General features: G+C 36.9%; 2 protein-coding genes across 2 annotated transcripts in view; both read left to right on the forward strand.

Annotated features, from left to right (window-relative positions):
- Window positions 1–18,738, forward strand: part of uck2a (uridine-cytidine kinase 2a) — a 19,122-nt gene extending 384 nt beyond the window's left edge. The window contains 7 exon segments of the mRNA XM_026926870.3: window positions 10,490–10,634; window positions 10,637–10,648; window positions 10,792–10,888; window positions 10,973–11,115; window positions 11,279–11,376; window positions 15,778–15,826; window positions 16,286–18,738. Coding sequence (XP_026782671.2) covers window positions 10,490–10,634; window positions 10,637–10,648; window positions 10,792–10,888; window positions 10,973–11,115; window positions 11,279–11,376; window positions 15,778–15,826; window positions 16,286–16,422 — 681 coding nt within the window. The 3' untranslated portion in view covers window positions 16,423–18,738.
- A 112-nt stretch (window positions 18,739–18,850) lies between these two features.
- On the forward strand, window positions 18,851–21,387 carry magoh (mago homolog, exon junction complex subunit). The gene is made up of 5 exons (XM_026924198.3): window positions 18,851–19,078; window positions 19,496–19,554; window positions 19,634–19,744; window positions 19,887–19,969; window positions 21,168–21,387. The coding sequence occupies exons 1-5, from the start codon at window positions 18,988–18,990 to the stop codon at window positions 21,265–21,267; spliced, it is 444 nt and encodes a 147-aa protein (XP_026779999.1). The 5' UTR covers window positions 18,851–18,987; the 3' UTR covers window positions 21,268–21,387.
- Window positions 21,388–21,686: the final 299 nt, after the last annotated feature.

The following is a 21,686-nucleotide window of genomic DNA, read 5'->3' on the forward strand; positions in this document are numbered from 1 at the left end:
TCCTGTCGGATATTACTTAGCTAACATTACAGCAAATCTGGTAACGACATATATTTCCACCTTAGACACATTATACACATATCTTTTATACTTTTACATGAATTTAACTAACTGTAGGCTGTTATAGTGTTTTTCAACTATTGAAATAATATTGTTAAGATAGTTACAAACCATAACCCAGGGTAAATGATGATAATTTAATACAGACGACGCTGGTGAATTTCAGCCTTTGTAATATCGTGTATTGTTTAGAATAGCCATGTTTGACTGACCCACCCTGTTCACAAACCACGAATGGACGCTTAATTATGATATCCTCGCCAATCCCCCTGAAGTTTCAAGGTTAACGGTTCATATGTTATTGTGTAAAACACTAGAGTTAGCCGGTTAGCTTTTGTTCATGTGGTAATGTTGCACGCGCACTTAGCTCGCGTAGACAGATTCCATCAGATTGACTCAGATTATCCGACAGGGTTCATCTCAACATTTCGGGCTAACGGGGTAACGACTTTGCCTAAAAAAAGACCACTGTTACATGCTCAAAACACGGTATTATGTATGCATTTTGTGGACAGAGCTGAAGACTACAGTGCTTTACAGCAGATTTACCGGTTACGCACCTCCACAAAGAACAGTCATCCTTTGTTTGATCAGTAACACGGCTTTTACACTTGCCTAACCGTTAGAATATTTTACAGTATTTAGATATGATAACTAATGAATTACACTGTTAAAGCTTGACATATGAGTGGCTGCGATCAGTAGGTAAACAGTAATGGGGTCAGTAGAACATATGATGTGTGTCAAATAGGACAGGACGCACTGTGCGCACCACCTAGTTTTTCCTCGGACAATTAATTTTTCCAAATCTCTAATGAGTCATATAAAGAGGATTGTCATCTTACATACTGATGCATGACAAAGGTGAAAAAACAAAAACAAAAACCAGCGTCTCAGTTATGCTGTGGGAGGCATTTTGCTGGCATGGTTTGGGTCCACTTGTCCCCTTAGAGGGAATAGTCACTGCAAATCAATACAAAGTTCTTCTGACTCATCATCTTTATCCTGTGATGAAACATTTCTTTCCTGATGGGAGTGCCCTCTTTGAGGATGACAATGTTCATTCATTTACAGGACCCCAGGGCTAACAGATAAGTATGAAATGATGCAAATATGGCCTTGACAGTCCACCATCAACCCAACTGAATATTCATGTGAGATTTCAGACAACACATTACAATCATCATCATCATATCGTTTGTGTTTTATTTATATACAGTCCCCCTCTGGAAGTAATCAAATGGCAAGGCTAATTCTTTTGTTTTTGCTAGACACTGAAGACATTTGGGTTTGAAATCAAAAGACGTGATAGATTCCTGATTTTATATATATATATATATATATATATATATATATATATATATATATATATATATATAGATAGATAGATAGATAGTAAGGTCTATAAGTATTTGGACAGTAACACAATTTTGATGTGACTGAGGATGATTGAAGATGTGATTGAGATGTAGAGTTTCATCTTTAATTCAAGGGGTTTAACAAAAAATATATACATAGTCCCTCCATTTTCACAGGCTCAAAAGTAATTGGACAAATGACTGATAAGCAGTTTCATGGCCAGGTATGGCCTGTTTCTTTGTTATTTCATGACAGATTAGGGAGATAAAAGGTCTGGAGTTGATTCCAAGTGTTGAATTTGCATTTGGTGGCTATTCATCGGAACTCTCAATATGTGGTCCAAAGAGGTGTTGATGAAGGAGGCCATCATTTTGGGAAAAAAAAAAACCTTTAGGAGTGGCCAAATCAACAATTTGGTGCATTCTTAAAAAGAAGGAGTGCACTGGCGAGCTCAGCAACACCAAACTTCCTGGAAGACCACGGAAGACAACAGAATTCTTTCCTTGTTGAAGAAAACCCCCCTCCTGACATCTAGCCAAGTCAAGAACACTCTGGAGGAGGTAGGCGTATCATTATCAAAGTCTACAATCAAGAAGCACCTTCATGAATGTAAATACAAATGGTTTACCTCATAATGCAAACCACTTGTAACACTCTAGTAGAGAAAGGCCAGATTAGACTTTGCTAAAGTACCTCTAAAAAAAAGCCTGACCAGTTCTGATGCAAGAGTAACATGTACCAGAATGATGGGAAGAGAAGAGTGTGGAAAAGGAAAGGAAGGGCTTATGATCCAAAGCATCCAAACATCATTTGTCAAACATGTGGAGGCAGTGTTATGGCATGAGCATGTATGGCTGCCAATGGAACTGGGTCACTGGTGTTTATTGATGATGTGAGTGCTGTTAAAATTAGCGGGATGAATTCTGAAGTGTATAGAGCTATACTTTCTGCTCAGAGTCAAACAAATGCTGCAAAACTGATAGGACGTCATTTCACAGTCAAAATGGAGAATGACCAAAAACATACCGCAAAAGCAACCCAAAAGCTTCTTCTGGCAAAAAATTAAATGTTCTTAAATATCCAATGACCTCAACCCAATTGAGCAAGCTTTTCACTTACTGAAGACAAAATTGAAGGCAGAAAGACCAACAAACAAGCAGCAACTGAAGGCAGCTTGTCCCTTGAAATGCTTTGCCAGTAAAGGCCTGGCAAAGCATTTCAAGGGACGAAACTCAGCAGTCGATGATGTCCATGGGTTCCAGACTTCAGGCAGTCATTGACTGGAAAGGATTTGCGTCCAAGTATTAAAAATAATCCTAATATTCATGATTATGTTAGTGTGTCCAATTAACTATATTAACTATAGTTTGAGCTTGTGAAAATGGAGAGACTATGTAAAAAATGGCTGTAAATCCTAAATGGTTAATGCTATATTTTTATTAAACCCCTTGAATTAAAGCTGAAAGTCTACACTTCAATAACATCTTGATTGCTTCATTGCAAATCCATTGTGGTGGTGTACAGAGGCAAGATTATGAAAATTGTGAGACTATATGTATACTATACATCATGTGTTAAACAACTTAGTACATGGCATCTTTTGTTTCAAGTGATCAAAAATATTGGAACATGTGACTGACAGTTCTTTCTTGTTGCCCAGGTGTGCACTGTTACACTGATTGTTTAAACAATTAATGACTCTGAATGTCTACTCTTGGTTTGAGCCCTGAGTTTTCCCTGTGAAGACTGAATTTGTTGTTTAAAAATGGATAAACCAACATGAAGAACAGAGAGCTGTCTATCGGAGAGAAGCAAGCCAATTTGAAGCTGAGAGAAGAAGAAAAAATTGATCAGAGCCATTGCACAAACCTTGGGCATAGCAATACAACAATTTGGAATGTCCTGAAGAAGAAAAAAAACACTGGGGTACTAACAATTAGACATCGAACAGGTCAGCCAAGGAAAACAACAGCAGTTGATGACAGAAACATTGTGAGTGCTGTGAAGAAATCCCCCAAAACAACAGTCAGTGACATCACCAACAGCCTCTACAGGGCAGGGGTGATGGTATCACAATTCACCGTTTGAAGAAGACTTTGAGAGAAGAAATATAAAGGCTATACCACAAGATGCAAATCAGAAGGCCAGATTGGAATTTGCAAAGAAATACAGAGATGAGCCACAAAAGTTCTGGAACCAAGATTCATTGTGCCTACCAATTTACAGAGAAATGCATCCAATCTCTTTGGGAGAACTTCCTCATATAACAAGAGAATGACCCAAAACACAACGAAGAACTTCACCAGGGGGAGAATATGAAAGGTTTTAGATCGGCCAAGTAAATCAACAGACTTTAACCCAACTGAGAATACATTTCACCTCCTAAAGAGGACAAAACAAATAACAACTGAAAATTGGTCTGCCACCAAAGGTGCCATGTTCTACGTTGTTTAACACATCTAGATGTAAATATCAGGAAATGAAATCTGAAATGCTGATCTATTGTCTCATATGTATCTTTTGATCTCAAACTCGAATGTCTTCAGTGTATAGCAAAAACAAAAGAATTGGCCTTGCCATTCCAATACTTTTGGAGGAGACTATATATAAAACTGCTTTATCCTGATCAGGGTCACGGTGGACCCAGAGCCAATCCCAGTAACACTGGGTGCAAGGCAGGAGAATGACCCTTGATAGGATGTCAGTCCATTGCAGTCCATGCACGCACACATTCACACGTTCATTCACAACTAGGGGCAATTTAGCATGTTAGGTGTTCTTGATCTGGCCAAGTGTTGTAAAGGAGTTTTACTTCACCAGTAAAATAATTCTTCTGTCATTCCCCACAGTTTCTTTCATGGTCTTCTGGCCCTTTTGGTGTTCCTGAGCTCACCAATGCCTTCTTTCTTTATAGGAATGTGCCAAATAGTTGATTTGGCCACACCTAATGTTTTGCTGAATGGGTGTGTTTTGATATTTTAGCCTAATGATGGCCTGTTTCACTGGCAGTGACAGCTCTTTGGTCTTTATTTTGAGAGTTAACAGCAATAGATTCCAAATGCAAACACCACACCTGAAATCAACTCTAGACCTTTTATCTGCTTAGTTGTGAGTGAAATAATGAGGGAATAACACACCTGATCGTGGAACAGCTGAGCAGCCAACTGTCCAATTACTTTTATAAAAAGTATAAATATAAAAAGTGCTGTAATTCCTACACCATTCACCATCCATCAAATGAAACTGTACACTTTGAGGTCATATTCATTATTTAATTTCAACAACAATATACTGTGGTAAACAGCTAAAATAACAATAATTTTGTGAATGTCCAAATATTTATGGACCTGACTGTATATAGTACAAGGTGGAGGTGGGAACAGAAGTCTTTCCTCAGCTGTATTAGCAAACACACACACAGACACACACACACACACACACACACATATATATATATATATATCTGTATATACATTAGTATAATATACAACAAAAGTGAGTTGTCATGTTAAAATAACTACATTAATTACTACATTGCACTTGTGATGATACTTCCACAGCTGAGTTATACACTTACATAAGCCATGTTACACTCTTCTATCAAAACATTTATAATTGCCTGATGGAGTGAGAGTGAATGCCTGGTCGCTAGACTGCTTAGCAAGTTTGTTTATAAGTTAGCTGTTGATAGCAGAAGTTTCAAAAATTTTAGCTCTATTCTGTCTCTTATGGGTGGTCTGTAAACCATCATGGCTCAACATGGCAAGGAATTATGGAACCAGATAGTTAAACTGAAAAAGGGTACAAGAACCTTGTTAAGCTGCTAAACATAATCCAAAATACATTTGTTCGGGCCTATTAAGAAGTATCGCAGATCTTACCCACCAGTGCACTACCTGTGTAATCCTTGAAGGATGACAACAGCCCTCCATGTACACAATCTTGAAAAATTATAATACAGATGAATTTCATGCTTCCAGTTTAGCAAAAGATCTATCTTCAAAAATTGGCCTCTCATAAAGTGCACAAAAAGTTTGCTCAACATTACACTCATTCATGAATGGTGTACAAGAAAAAAAAAAACATTATCAACAAATTAAATATAATAATTATATGAAACAGGCATGTACTGAATATTGTTGTATACTGTATATTTTAGATATTTATTCTTTATTATTCCCTATACATTAATGTGTATGTCTGTGGTGTGTGTCTTGCTTTTCTGTGCCATCGTATCACCAGCTGGCAGGTGGCCTTGCTACATCTTTCTAACTCACATGAGGAAGTATTTTTTATTTTGGCCGTGTTTGTATGCTTTGCCTGCTCTTCCTAAGATATAGCTTGTTATTGACCTTGTCTGGTTCCATTAGATCTTTTATTTATAGACTTTAAAAGTTATGCTATGTCTTCAGAGGGCTCCTGTAAGGACACTGTGTTGATGTTGTAAAGGTACTTACACTCAGAAATAAGAACATTTGGCAAAAGAGTGAACTTAATAGAGCTTTCTATTTATATTGGATACAGGAATTTCTGGTTCTTGTGGTTCTTTTGGCTCTACTTTATTCATGACATGACACCATATTGACAGTATTGAGTACAGGCTCAATGGCACTGGTGTTAGATCTCTAAAGTGCAGCGTAGCCTGTTGGTTGCACTGGGCCTAAGGCTGAGCTAGAAGAATGTTTAGTAAGCATTGACAAGGCCTGGTCAGCTGGCTTTTTTCTGTGCCCTGATGCAGCATACAATAGTTTTCAGTGATGTGCGGCCAGTGGGTGCAGTAAAGCCCTGACATAAAAATGGTGCAATTGCATACCATTATTGTTAGTTTTTAAAACTTGTTCTATTGGATAAAGCGCTCGGTAGTTTGTAGAATAGTGTTAGAGTACAAAGATTTAATAAAACTCCATAGGTATTCTTTATTTCTGTAGGCTTCTGTACAATCTGAAAGGCCTAAAGGTTAATGAGGCGGCGATATCTGTTTCTCTTAAAATCCCTTGCAAAGGGCCAGAAACAGCTTGAGAGAGTTTTCCGATTATGTGTTAAATGGATTGAGACAAGCAGCACTGCAGCTGATACGAGCTCAATTTCATGGTGAAACAGCCCTGAGAGACAGATACACTTATTGAATTCTGTGTATGTTGAACATTGTGGTCATGGATTAATTTATGATTTTATGATCACATACCCTTATTTTAATTTCAAATGTAATATTGATTTGCATTTTACATTAACTAGCAGTAAGCAGCTAATACGAGTGCTTGCTGGTGGATAGAACAGTGTACATAGTGTTTTGGTTCTGCCTTTGTGAGATCTTGAAACAGTGAAATTATTTGCTGTGCCTTTAAGACAATTTTCGTATGACATGCTTGTACTCTGACTTTTGTTAAACAAATTATTAATATTAATACTCTCCCTTGTTTTATACTGCATTGTTGTCATTGCTGAACATTGCTTTCTATGTTAATCCCTCCCATATAGCAAATGTAAAAGCATTTAACAACGAATTAGTATTAACCCTTACACATTTCTGTCATGTGGCTAAAGTGGTGTTGTTTAAAAAAGGGGATAGTCATTTGAATTATTATGACCTTACGTTAAGGGTATCTGCTGTGCAGGTGGTTGAGTTTGGAAATAGAAAATTCAGCAGGGCATGTGGTGGACACTGTAAAACTCACTTTTAAATAGTCTTGGGTATATTTTTAACATCATGGAATATATATTTAAGAAACAAATATTTTATATATATATATACACACACACCTACACACACACACTCACACCGGTATGATTGCTGTAGTTACATGTGCAATGCAAATATGTGACATTGGTAACACCAAGAATTTCCTTGATATTGTGTACACTGAAACAACACAATTATAAGACTTTTCTGTGTTCATTCCAGTTTCTATTTTTAATATATACAGTTAATTACTGACACCCTTGTTAAAAAAAACAGGTTAAAATAGGTTATGAAAAACGTCATTCTTCTGTGTCACCTCAGTATTTCTCTGTGTTTCCCCAGTGAAACAGAAAGTCATGGGTGACTGCTTAATAGTTCCTAAACTCTCAGGTGAACTCAGGCTTGTTATTCTTTGTAAAATAATTCACTAAATAACAAAAGACATGCTTCCCAAGGGTGCCCATAATTCTGGAGTTGTCTGTATATTGTTTTCTGCAAAGATCGTCGTGGATGCCATATCCATAACATGTGTAAATATCTTACTTAAGTAGTCTGACTTTGATGAGGTTATAGCAATAATATTTTAATAAATAGATAAAAATATTATAGATTAAATGCACAGCATACTTACCGGTCTTCATTTTACTTAAGAAGATTTGAGTGAGATACTACGTTCACAGTGTAGACAGTAAAAATTGTTTTGTTGTTACAAATTTATTATTAGAACTGAGTAATAACACATTCATATGTCATCCTTTATCTATCTTAGACTGACATTTTAACTGAGGATATGAAAACAGAAACAGGATGTGATGAGTATCTGTGTGATTGCTGATGTCTGCATGTACATTATATGGCCAAAAGTATGTGGACACCTGACCATCACACCCATATGTCAGCTTTCCCCAAAGTGAAGCCACAAAGTTGTATAGGATGTCTTTGTATGCTTAGAATTATGATTTCTCTTCACTGAATTAAGAGGCCCAAACATGTTGCAGCATGACAATGCCCCATGCACAAAGAGAGGTCTATGAAGACATGGTTTGCCAAGTTTGGAGTGGAAGAACTCAAGTGTCCTGCACAGAGCCCTGACCTCAATGGCACTGAACACCTTTGGGATGAATTCGCACGCCGATTGCATGCCAGGCCTCCTCGTCTGACATCAGTGCCTGACCTGACTAATGCTCTTGTGGCTGAATGAACACAAATCCCCACAGTCATGCTCCAAAAATCTAGTGGAAAGCCTTCCTAGAAAAGTGGAGGTTATTTTAACTGCAAAGGGGGACTAAAGCTGGAATGGGATGTTTAACAAGCACATGGATGTGATTGATCAGGTATCAACAAACCTTTGGCTATATAGTGTATTCTACAATACCAGAAATAAAGACATTAGTTGCAATTATAAAAATATAATAAATTATTATAAAAGCCAAAAACATTTCTCGGATATGGTCCAGATTCTTCCCCACCAAATATACTAAGCTTTTCAGTTAGTGTACAACAACAGTGCTATATAATTAATCATGTTTATTATATAAATCACCTATAGACATTACAAGTGAAAATATACACTTTCCAGCTATAGCGGAAAAAAGCTACTGAAATGTAATCTAAAGCTAACAATGTCCATCTACACACACTGTGCTAATGAAATTCTTTTAACAGATACAAGATTACAGTGTAAGGGCTGTAATCAGAGTTGGTGTGTTAAGTTCAAAAGATATATCAAGTTCTCCATATTCAGAGTCAGGTTATGCAGGTACTTATTAAATTAACCTGCATGTAGTTCATGCCTCCAAGGTTGCCAGATTTTTCTTCAGTAAAGGTGTCCAAGATGGGGGCGTCTAGACTACCTCCTTAAAAGACAGACACGCTTGCCCAGAAAAATTGGGGGATAGAAAATGGAAATTACAGAAACAGATCACATTTTTTTCTTTGCTTTCAACTGTACTATGAAGTAACATGTAAATTAGTAACAGTTTAAAAATAAACAAATAAAAAGAATGGCAGTATATTGGCAGTATACTAGTATATTGCCATTGTATTCAAGCATAAATAGTATTAGTTGTAATTAACTGCTGATTTGCCTTAGTTTAACAATATGGCACCTTCAAAACTCTTGATCCCAGACATTCTATAATTTTGCATGACATTTTAGAAGTACAGCAGTTAATTGTGTAAACAATGTAGCCACGAATACTAAATTGAGGTCATGAAATTGTAGTGTCTGGGACATAAGCTATACGACATGGCCAGATGTTTGTGGACAACTGACCATCACACCCATATGTGTGTCGTCGCCAAACTGTTGCCACAACATTGGAAGCACACAATTGTATAGAATGTCTTTGTATGCTGTAGGGTTAAGGTCTTCCCTTCACTGGAACTAAGTGGCCCAAACCTGCTTCAGCATGACTATGCCCCTGTGCACAAAGTGAGGTCTATGAAGACATGTTTTGCCATGGTTGGAGTGGAAGAACTTGAGTTGCCTGCACAGAACTCTGACCTCAACCCCACTGAACACCTTGGGGATGAATTTGTACGCCGACTGTGCCCCAGGCCTTCTCACCCAACACCAGTGTCTGACCTCACTAATGCTCTTGTGGTTGAATGGTTAAATCTCCACAGCCACACTCCAAAATCTAGTGGAAAGCCTTCCCAGTAGAGTGGAGGTTATTATAACCAATAATTATGAAATAAAATTAATAAAATAATGGCAATGTTTTTGTTAATTTGATGTGCTCTCCAAACATGCCTACAGTCCAAACAGTACTTAACTGTTATTGTTGCAGGTCCCATCAAGTAAGTTTAATTCATAAATGTATCTGTATAAATTCATTCCTTGAGATAAGCAGCGTCTCCTATTAAGCAGCGGACACCTCCCATCTCCTCCATGTGGAAGAAAACTTTACAGGGACAATTCAAGTAATTAATTCAAGGACTGAATCACCTGTAACTGAGACCTGCTTTTGCACACAAATCATGTACAGCTGTCTGAGTAGCACATGCGTCAGTAGTTCTGTCTGAGGTCTGAATTCTGGTGTAAGCAATTTCAGTATTAAGTCCTCAGTATGCATGTGTAACTCAACATTGATTACAGCCCTTAAAAATTGGGGTTGTTTAAAGGTTTCTGCAAATTTTTTAATATGACTTTGGTATTTTAAAGGTGTAATTGTTTGATACAACAATATTGTGCTCTTTACACAACAAAACAAAAATAAAATTTGAATGATTTATTAGAAAATTACCTTTAAGATTTTCAGGAATGGGGGCCCAAATGTCATATCAATTGTTTTTTTTTTTGAGAATCCTTAAACCGACAATGTACTGTTAGCATAGATTGATAGATCAGACAGATATTTGATTTTTTTTGTATATTTTTCCTTACAGTCGTCCGTGTGTGGCAAGATTATGGAGCTTCTTGGCCAGAATAAAATTGACCATCACCAAAGGCAGGTTGCCATCCTGAGTCAGGACAGTTTCTACAGGGTGCTTACCCCAGAACAGAAAACCAAGGCTCTTAAAGGACAATTCAACTTGATCACCCAGGTAACTGTAATGTAAGCTGGAATTTTTTAAGGCTCCTGATATCTATCCTGTAGAAGTTGTTTTGGAGTTTACACCAGTTGTGGACCTGGCAAGCTCTGTTCAGTTCTTTTTTTTTCATCCGCTTTAATCCTTCCTCTCCTTAGATGCATTTGATAATGAGTTAATAGTTAAGACTCTGTGGGACATCATGGAGGGAAGAACAGTTCAGATCCCAGTCTATGACTTTGTAACCCATTCCAGGTATGCCCCTGCTGCATTTCACGTAAAACGTGATTATGGGTATTGTTTTATTTTGTTCATAATTTGTCCTGTGTTTCTCTACAGGAAGAAGGAAACAGTGACAGTGTACCCGGCTGACGTGGTGCTGTTCGAAGGCATTCTCATGTTCTACTCACAGGAAATCCGGGATCTCTTTCAGATGAAGCTGTTTGTGGACACAGATGCTGATACACGACTCTCACGCAGAGGTGAGTAGGGTAGCTCTAACATTACTAAGAGGTGAATGTAGTTTCAGTACTTGTATGGCATTGTTTGAAGGCACATTGCTTTCTTCTGCATTTTCTTCATTCTTGATGTCAATTTAATTTGAATTATTTCCTGGTTTGATTTTTCCTTTTTTTTTCCCATCAGTCTTGCGAGACATCAGTGAGCGAGGACGGGACCTGGAGCAGGTCTTAAGTCAATATATCACATTTGTGAAGCCTGCTTTTGAAGAGTTCTGCCTGCCAGTAAGCGCTCAAGTATTTATCACATTATTTCTATGTACAGAACCTCCCATTAGTCAGTCACCTTTCTATGGAGCAAAACTGCAAAAGTGAGGACCTGATTTTTTTTAATTGTAACTTTTTAGAAGTCATTGTTTGCATGTGTGTGTGTGTGTGTGTATATATATATATATATATATATATATATATATATATATATATATACTCAAGTCTCTACCTATGAAACAAGGTTTTGTAGTTGTAAAGTACTGTTAGTACTGTTTTATTTAAATATCTAAACCACCTTTTGAAAAATTAGGAAATCTGTAGCTGGCCAGGAAGCTGGATAATTTTATGTGAGTTTTCATAGTCTTCAAGAAAAGAGCTATAATTAAACCACTGTCTGGTGGTTTATGGGTAGTAGAGGATGCACCTAGATGCAGAAAAAGATTTCTACAAATATGTGCATGGTTCATGTTCTCAAATGACCATGTATAGTTAAAAAATGAAACAAAAAGGCAGGTTGGATAGAGAAATTTGTACATAGAAATTTTACATAGAGATTGGTCTGATCTGGTCTTCACTGAATTATATAGGATTGGTGAATAAAATGAAGGGGTTCTGCAACTAGCTAATATTAGCACATTAGCAGGATCATATAACCAGACTAAATCAGACTCATAACTACATAGCTACAATTAAATCAATAAACCAAAAAATATAATCTTGTTAGTTTGAATTGGATGGGTAATTTGGGTCATTTATGCTACCCAAAGTCACATTACCATATATGTTTAGTTTGTATTTATATTTCCAAAATGTGTTCTACATAGTGCAATGAGTAATTTACAGCTTTAAATAGAAGTCAGTGCTTCTATTATTGAGTAACTGGAAGTATTAGAATGGCAAGGCCAATTCTTTTGTTTTTGCTATACACTGAAGACAGTTGTGTTTGAGATCAAAAGATGAATATGAGATGATAGATGAGAATTTCAGCTTTTGTTTCGTGCTATTTACATCTAGATGTGTTAAACAACTTAGAGAATGGCACCTTTTGTTTGATTCCACCCATTTTTCAAGTGATTTTTCAAAAATATTGGAACATGTTACTGACAGGTGTTTCTTATTACCCAGGTATGCACAGTTAGATTGATTGTTTTAACAATTAATAACTCTGAATCTTGGATTGAGCCCTGGGTTTTGCCTGTGAAGACTGCATTTGTTGTTAGAAAATGTAAACCAACATGAAGACTAGAGAGTTGTCTGTGGGAGAAAAGCAAAAGCAAAGAAAAGAGGGAACATCAATCAGAGCCGTTGCACAAGCATTGGACATAGCCAGTACAACAATTTGAAATGTCCTGAAAAAGTAAGAAACCACTGGTGTACTAACAATCAGATATCGAACCAAGGAAAACAAAAGCATTTGATGACAGAAACATTGTGAGAGCTATCAAGAAAAAACAAAATACCAAGAGTCATCAACAACCTTCACAGGGCAGGGGTGAAGTTAACACAATCCACAGTTTGAAGAAGACTTTGAGAGCAGAAATATAGAGGCCATACCACAAGATGCAAACCACTCATGAGCAGTAAGAATGAGAAAGCAAGGATTGGAATTCACAAAGAAACACAGAGATGAGCCACAAAAGTTCTGAAACTAAGGTTAACCTCTACCAAAGTGTTAGAAAGGCCAAGGTTTGGAGAAAGAATGGATATGCTCATGATCCGAAACATACAAGCTCATCAGTCAAGCATGGTGGAGGTAGTGTCATGGCTTGGGCTCACATGGCTACTTCTGGAATGGGCTCACTAATCTTTATTGATGATGTAACTCATGATGGTAGCAGCAGAATGAATTCTGAAGTCTACAGAAACATTTTATCTGCCAATTTACAGAGAATTGCATTCAACCTAATTAGGAGAAACTTCATCATACAGTAAGACAATGACCCAGAACAAACTAAAGGACTTCATCAGGAGGAAAAAGTAGAAGGTTTTAGACAGGCCATGTCAAGCACCAGACCTTAACCCACTTGAGCATGCATTTCACCTCCTGAAGAGGAGACTGACAGGAGAAACCCCCAAAACAAACAACAGTGGAAAGAAGCTGCAGTACAAGCCTGGAAAAGCAACACAAAAGAAAAATGCAACAGTTTGGTGATGTCAGTGGGTTGCCAGCTTGATGCAGTTGATATGCAGCCAAATATTAAGTGTTATTTACTTTAATTAACTTTATGAATTTTGCTCACCTAAAAATTGGGTGGTCTGCTACCAACGGTACCATGTTCTAAGTTGTTTAACACATGTAGTTGTAAATATAAGGAAATGATAGCTGAAATTCTGATCTATCGTCTTATATTCATCTTTTGATCTCAGAACAAAATGTCTTCAGTATATAGCTCCCAAAGAATACTCCCAAACTTTCGGAAGAGACTGTGTATGTATGTGTGTGTGTATATATATATATATATATATATATATATATATATATATATATATATATATATATCAATGGGTTTAATTAAGTGGCGAATAAATGGCAACTCCATTACAAATGTTGAGACTGGGTCAGAAAGCCTTAAAAAAAATTTTTAACCGTTTGGTTTAACTGTCTTCCTGTATAATAGTGAGGTTCAGGTTTTAACCGCTGTTTCTCCTTCCTGAAACAGGTGTTTCATGCTCCTTTTTTTCTGTTACTATCACATCTGTAGCTTGAGCATCCAGCTATGCATTCTTTCTTGGTTTTATTTTCACAGTTTCTTTCACAAGTTTAAATGGAAATAACCATATAACACTTTATCTCTAGGGGTTCTATTCTTCAGTTATTTCAGTGTCTCTGTACCTGCCAACATTAGAGCAGTATTGTGTCCGGTAGCTGGCTTAGTTTAGTTACTTAAGTAGCTTAGTTACTGTTAATAAATAAGGACATGTCAATTCTGTTGATATATATGCACACAATTTTTCTTATAGCAGGTACTGTGTTTACAGTGCTGTTTGCATAGAAATCATTTTGGTGTTTGGTGGTTCTCACTAAGATCAACCTCCTTTTGGTTTAGCACTGGCATCACTGATGGGATCACAGACCCTATCATGCCTATGATTTTGGTGCGATACATATTAGATGACATATCTGTGGTAACTAATGGTATAAGTCCAAAGACTAGCTACAAAAATTACCTTTAACAAAAAAGTTAGACTGCAGCATTAATGATGGGTTTAGAGTAGGGGTCGACTATTACATGCACTGCTTGTTGCTATGGAGAGTTTACTAGTTGGGGCGGTGTCAAAAACAGTGAGGCAGATGGTAAGGAGATGTAGGCAGAAGATAAAGAAAAAGTGGGCTAAATGTACTTTGAAAAATTTTCAGACTAGATGAAGCCAATTCTACAGTCAACTGTACAAGACTACACTGGGGAAAGTCTTTTTTTTTCATTCTCTTTTGCTAATGGCCTAATAGCACTTTGATATCACTCTGCATGAAGTAGAGAAGTATGCGTGAGACTTTTTTAATCCCACTCCCACCTGCTGCCAAAGGAATTCCTCCCACGGTTATATTTGTTGTCAGTTAAACTTAAATAAACCTTATCTTAAATCCTTGCACTAGGGCAGAGTGAATTCATTATCCAATTCCACTCAGCTGCTTTAGTATTTCAGTACTAGTTTAGACTGGTGCATGCCAGCTCCAAGAAGCCCACCCAGACTCATTTTCAGATGCTACTGAGATAAAGATGGTTGAAAAACTCCAAGACACTGCTATAGACATCACATCCTTCCGCCATCATTAAGCTATAAGGAGCTTCTGTGCTGCATGCTCTCAGTTTCAGAATCAACGGTTTTTGTTCAGCTGCCAGCTCATCCACAAGAATGTATTTTAACAATTGGTCCTTCAGTAGTATAATATGATACACAGTTTTATTATTTTGCACATTGATTGCACTACTTTAGTTACTTTTATTTTTAATAGTCTAGGATAAAAATGCACTGAAGCTGTGAATATAATTTGTAGCCTGTCTAATGGCTGTTAATTTAAGTGCAGGCGTCCTTTGCTGCACAAATGAAACAGTCTAAAAATTGTTTTGAATCTGTTTTTGCTGTAATAAGGGAAAAGAAGCCTCTAGTTGTCTAGTTTTTTTTAAATTACTGGTCTACTAGTAAAAATTAGTGGTCATGCAACTGCTAGTTTAGAGACTTTTTTCTAGCTATTTGTAGGCCTTTCATCAAACAGTAATTAAAATAGCTGTTAGAACAATAGGGGGTTTCACAAGAACTCAATTTCCTTCAGAAACTTCTAGTACAAATATCTCTGGCATCATGCCAGCCAGGAAATGGTTATGAAATACCGTTCGAAAGCCATCTGGGCACTTGGATGTCTCTTTCTTTTTCCTGGGAACCTTACTAAAATGCTTCTTGTTTTTGTGTTTCCAGACAAAAAAGTATGCTGATGTGATCATCCCAAGGGGAGCTGATAATCTAGGTGAGATTAGCGTGTGACCGTGGAACTAGAGAAATGTTTTGGTACTAGTTATCATCTCTTCTGTTTTGGAATGCTGAATCTTTCAAGGCCATTCTCGGATTCTGCACATTCCTTTTTAGCTGCCTTGCCCTTTCCACCCACCATCAGATGTTTAGTGGTCCTAAAAATATACTATTAGTAAAAACACACTCAGACTCAGCTAAAAATTTCAAATTTATTTAATGGTGGTGGTTTAACGTAAACATCTTACTTGGTATAACGCCCAAACAAAGTTTAATTACAGATAGTGCACTATGTTACGAGTACAACTAGAATCTGTAGTAACTTGGATAGCAGCCATGTTTTAATTAAAGGTAACATTACGCTAAGACTTTACCAATTTACTGTAATATTTTGATATATTGATAAGATATTTTTTGGAGGCATGTTTGACTCTTTCTTCTTCTTCTCCTTCTCCAGTTGCCATTAATCTGATAGTGCAGCACATCCAGGACATTCTGAACGGTGGCTTGACCAAACGACTGAACGGCTGTCTTAATGGCCACACTACTCCTCGCAAGCGGCAGCCATCAGAGTCAAGCAGCAGGCCACACTGATATGATATGCCCTACAAGGGAACCAGAGAAGAGGGACAATGGACATGGGACTTGAAGGAGAGTTGTGTGTATATACTGACAATTTGCAAACTGTATTTAAAACAAAAAAAAAATCAAGAAATGCCTTCTTTGACTTGCAAGTGTTATTGTTTTGTCTTTTGTTTTTTGAATGACTGCTGCACTTATTTGTGAGAGGAAAATGTTCCTTGCTGAAAACTATTGGTCAAAGCTATTTTTCTTGTCCTATTAATTTGTGCATATTTTATTCATCTGGCCCCAGATTATGAGTGTTTCTAAAAATAATCAGATAGTACGGGTCACTTCAGAATTTGCCAAAGGGACATAGCTGGTAAAGACCTGCACTGAGTTTTATGACTTGAATAGAACAACAAAAAAAATCAACATATTTTCAAGGTTCAAGTACAACTTCTGCCTCTTTGTAGTAATATTATTGCCTCCAAAGCTTTTTCAGCCCCTTTCGCTGTATGTTAGTGTTTATTCCAAGAGCAACGTGACTTTATTCTAAAGGAGGGATGACTTTTCTTTAATCCTTCATTTTTGCTAACATCCATCTTCATTATAAGTAGGTCAGGGCTTGTATTGTATATTGCACTGTAAAATAAAGCTCAGTGGCATGTTATGAACAGTATGTTAACATGATGGAGATGCTTGCGTACAGACAAAGAAAAGTTTGGATGTTCTCCAGGTCCTATGCAGCATGTCGAAAGACAGATTCTCTTAACACAGCTTAAAGTATATGCAGATTAAGTAAAGAAACCAAGAACTCGTATGACTGTCTGTGCTCTACTGCATTCAATGTAGTGTTTTCACACCTTTCAAACAACGCTCAGAGGCAGATGATAAATTGCAAAAATACTGATTTTATTTAACAGAATTTATTTCTTTCAGATAATTATTGAGTTCTTTTTACCGTCAGCTGCAAACATAAAGCAAACATTATGATGGCACTCCACTCAGTATGTATTTTTTTTAACCCAACAAATTTTGCCACAGAATCTATTTTGTCATTTTGCAGAAGGAAATAGCAGCTTCAGTTTTCTCTCTAACTCAGGATCCCATGTTTATGCACGGGATTTATGCAGGGACTTATGCATTGGACCATTGACTTTCCTTCTTCATTTCCTTTTATAAGGGCTCATCGATTCTGAACCTCTTCTGAGAGTATAATCCTGTCCTGACTATAACAGATTTTGTATCTCTAGTATTTGTTTAATATTTATTATTTTTCAAAATCGCATTACTCTCAGAAATGAATCAATAATGTAGATGTTCTTGCATTGTCCTTTCTGTCCTGGCATACACTTCTTCCACTTTTTTCCTGCTACACCTCTACACCTACACTGCTGCTACTGATGCTAGGTAATTACTAAATTGGCTGAACAGTGTAATGCAAGTGTATTACCAAATTGAAGTGGTTGTGTAAGCCAGTGAATTTATATTTAATTGTTATTTTAGGAGGCTGCAGTTCAATAAAAAACCGTGCCCTGCTCTCAGGGCCAAACAGAGAATCATTACTTTGTGGTGTTAAGGACTGTTTGGTCTGTCCCTATTAAATACAAGTTGTGTAAATAACTCTGTTTTTCTGACACTGTTTATGTTTCATGTATAAACTTTAATGTTATTACACAAATCAGTATGTTCTGATATTAATCATGAATTACCAACTGCCTCCTGGTGGATTGTGCTGCTTTTACTCACAAATACTAATGCAAAAAACACATACCTTAATAATATATACCTGTGGTTGAGTCGGTGAAGTCTCTCAGACACCAGCTGTAGTAAATTGCAATATGCCTTATAACAGTTGCATTTTCAATTTCACCAATTTGCGTTTTTATTTTAAATTATGCAGACCAGAGAATAATTTTATTTCAGTTTCACTATGGGGGTGATCAGTTTCTGTTGTATAATGTAACTCTTTATTTGTTGTTTTTGGTCAATGCATTCAATGACTTTTTTTTTTTTTTTTTTTTCAGAATATGTTAAATAGTGTATGTATACGTGTTGATATCATCAAACTGGAGATGTAATGATTCAGAAAGTTAAGAAGCAGTGCAGGTTAAGAGTTAAGAGACAGTGTTTTGGGGAGGGATTGTGAATATGTGGTCCTGCAGTAAGTAAATGAGAATGACTGATATTGATAGATAAATGAACACTATTATATTAATAATGAGAGACAGGATGGGTCATGTCTTTGCATTTCTTTGTAATCGTCTCAGTGTTTCACAATGCATTGTAGTTTAAAGAAATGAATAAACAGGTAAAATGGACGATTAAATAAAATTTTGTATCATACGCTGTATTGTATGCGAGTCAAATTTTTCAACGTTGCTATCACAGTGTGGTAGACATACGCATTGCAAGCGCGTTTCGCGCATCATCAAAATGCGACTACCATGACGTCATTATGTTGCGCTGCCTGTAAGCGCGTATGCGAGTTGCTAATCGGCGGCGAGAAGATTTAAGCCATTTGTTCAGGGAAAGGTGGTGAGATAATATAGTTGTATATACTCGGGAGATTTTGTTGCTTTTATTTGCGCAGTTATGTCCACAAACGACTTTTATTTAAGATATTACGTGGGACACAAAGGGAAATTCGGTCACGAGTTTCTGGAGTTTGAATTCAGGCCGGACGGTGAGTAAGGCGCCATGTAAACTAGCTAGCTACACAACTAGCTAGCTAACATTGCTAATTGTTTTCTCGCTTAAAAATGCCTCTAAATGTCTTTTGACAAAGCAATTTTAATGTGTTATGATATATTCCGTAATTCTGGTTATGTGTGAGCGCATTTGGCTGTTTGTATTTTGAGAATATTTAAGAAAATGCGCCACAACCGTTAAAATGACTAGCCAGTTAGTGCTAACTCCAGCTGTAACTTGTGGAACGAGCCATGGTCCTGCCGCTGTTAAACTGGTTTAGCGCGCATTGTTATAGTACGTTACATACTATTAGACACTGCTTACCTATGTTGTAGACTTAATAAAGTGTATGATGGATTTCACTAGTGCGTATCATTAATCACACGCCGGGTACTGTTCTGTTTTAATGCAGGGAAGCTGAGATACGCGAACAACAGTAACTACAAAAATGACGTCATGATCAGGAAAGAGGTAAGGCATTTCTCTTTTACGTGTTTTCTGCCCTGTTCTGATTAAAAGCACTGCTGTTTAGCGTGTATTGTCGCTTTAGGCGTACGTTCACAAGAGCGTGATGGAGGAACTGAAGAGGATCATTGATGACAGTGAAATCACGAAGGAAGACGATGCTCTGTGGCCTCCTCCTGACAGGGTGGGCAGACAGGTCTGTATGCTCCAGTGACCTCTTTTTGTACTCTTTATTTACTGTGCGAGGAGAGAAGTCATTTGCTTTGGGACAGGGAATGTTTTGGAAAACATTATTTAAACTTCCTTTTTTTTTCACTGCTCAACTTTTTCTCATCTAGGAACTGGAGATTGTCATCGGTGATGAACATATCTCATTCACAACCTCCAAAATTGGGTCTCTGATCGATGTCAACCAGTCTAAGTGAGTATAGTGCACCAGTGCGTAGTTAGTCATTGCGCATGACCTGCAATTTTAACACTTAATGATACAGAGTTACCTAAAGTAAACACATCTCCACACTTAAACATAGCTACTAATGAATATTAAATACAAATTTTAGTTTTTGTTTGTTTAAAAAACAAAACAATTTCAGTAATAACACCTGGCTTAAGTCAATGTATGGTATTCAGATTTATGATTATTATTATTTCTGAGCCCACATTTATTCACATAGCAGAGTTACAGATTCTGCCTAATTTTTCTAACATCCATAAAAGTTAGTGTAGGGGTATTTGGTTAACTGCTGGGATTGGGAGAATGGTCTTTAATGTGGCCTAATCAAGTATGATTTTCCCACTGCAATTAAACTTTCCCTGTGACAGTGGTGGGAAAGTGTTTGGCAGATGTTATATAGAGAAATAAAAAACAGAATTAAGTGCACAGCAAGAGTTTTACTCGGTGTCAGCTATGTATTATATATCAGCCTGTACACTTACTGTAGCAGCACATGTTCAAGCATTTAGCTAAAATTCGCACTTTGTGAAAGTTCTAATTGGAACGACAGTGATAGTGAAAATCTTATAAGTTTAATGAACTATGGGATCACAGTAATATCATGGCGGTAAGTTTGTAGTATTCTGATGGTCTGTCCAGATATTTGTATGTAATTTTTATTTATTTATTTATTTTAAATTTATGACGCAGAACTGAATGTCTCACTGAAAGTGAGAGCTGTGACTGGTGTAAAGGGAAATTGGTAGCAACCTGCTGTGCGTGTCGCGTTGCGTCAAGTGTAAAGCGGGAACACCTAAACTGGAGCAACCTAATTTGTCTATTGTAATTTGATAATTTTGTATTAAATATTACTGGATATTTATGTGTATATGAAGATTCTTATCTGACCATCTGTTTCAGTATACACATGAGAAAAAGCTGCTCATTCCTGAGATTTTTTTTCTTTTGGACCCAGTGCATTTGATTAAATGATTGAAATGTTGCTACATGAGAAGTAGCAACTTCTCCTACTTGGAAACTCCTAGACCCATGTAAACTCATTAGGTCTTGATGAGTTCTCCTGAACATTAGAATGAACTAACATAGTGCACTGTTTTGCACACTGTATTGCAGCAGTACATATTTAATCATAAAAAAATGTGTGGTTTTCTTCTCTGCCTCTCAGGGATCCAGAAGGCCTCAGAGTGTTCTACTACCTGGTACAGGATCTCAAGTGTCTCGTCTTCAGTCTCATCGGCCTCCATTTCAAGATCAAGCCAATCTAAGTTCAACAGTTTCTACAGACAATTAATCTAGCTTGTTTAACCTTTTCAGCGTTTTGTACAGTAATTTCTGGCTTGTCTGCTGTTTTCCTTTTTTTAAATAAAACATTGTCAATTTCAGAAGTATGAATCTTATGATTAAATGAAATTTAAGTGTTCTATGAAAATATGAAAAACTGTCACTGCTGCCTTAAATGCACAAACATCCTGCTCAGGTAAGAGCAAAAGGGATTCACTGTGTATTTCACTATACTCTTGCTAAACCAGAAGCAGCACCTGAAAGTTAATTTATAACAACAAACAAACAAAAAAGCACCATCCCTTGTTGGGAGTAAAATATTTACAACACTTAAACTGTAATCTACATTAACAGGATGCACCAAGACACATTTTGGGGGATTTGAACCAAATCACAGAACTCT

This window comes from Pangasianodon hypophthalmus, chromosome 8 (assembly GCF_027358585.1).
Source record: "Pangasianodon hypophthalmus isolate fPanHyp1 chromosome 8, fPanHyp1.pri, whole genome shotgun sequence".
In the NCBI taxonomy this organism is placed as follows: domain Eukaryota; kingdom Metazoa; phylum Chordata; class Actinopteri; order Siluriformes; family Pangasiidae; genus Pangasianodon; species Pangasianodon hypophthalmus.

Bases quoted from the DNA above. Each gene is read 5' to 3' on its own strand.
- magoh (XM_026924198.3), top strand. From the start codon at position 18,988: ATGTCCACAAACGACTTTTATTTAAGATATTACGTGGGACACAAAGGG. The intron at 19,079-19,495 runs GTGAGTAAGGCG...GTTTTAATGCAG, and splicing joins GTTTGAATTCAGGCCGGACG to GGAAGCTGAGATACGCGAAC. The intron at 19,745-19,886 runs GTCTGTATGCTC...TTTCTCATCTAG, and splicing joins CTGACAGGGTGGGCAGACAG to GAACTGGAGATTGTCATCGG.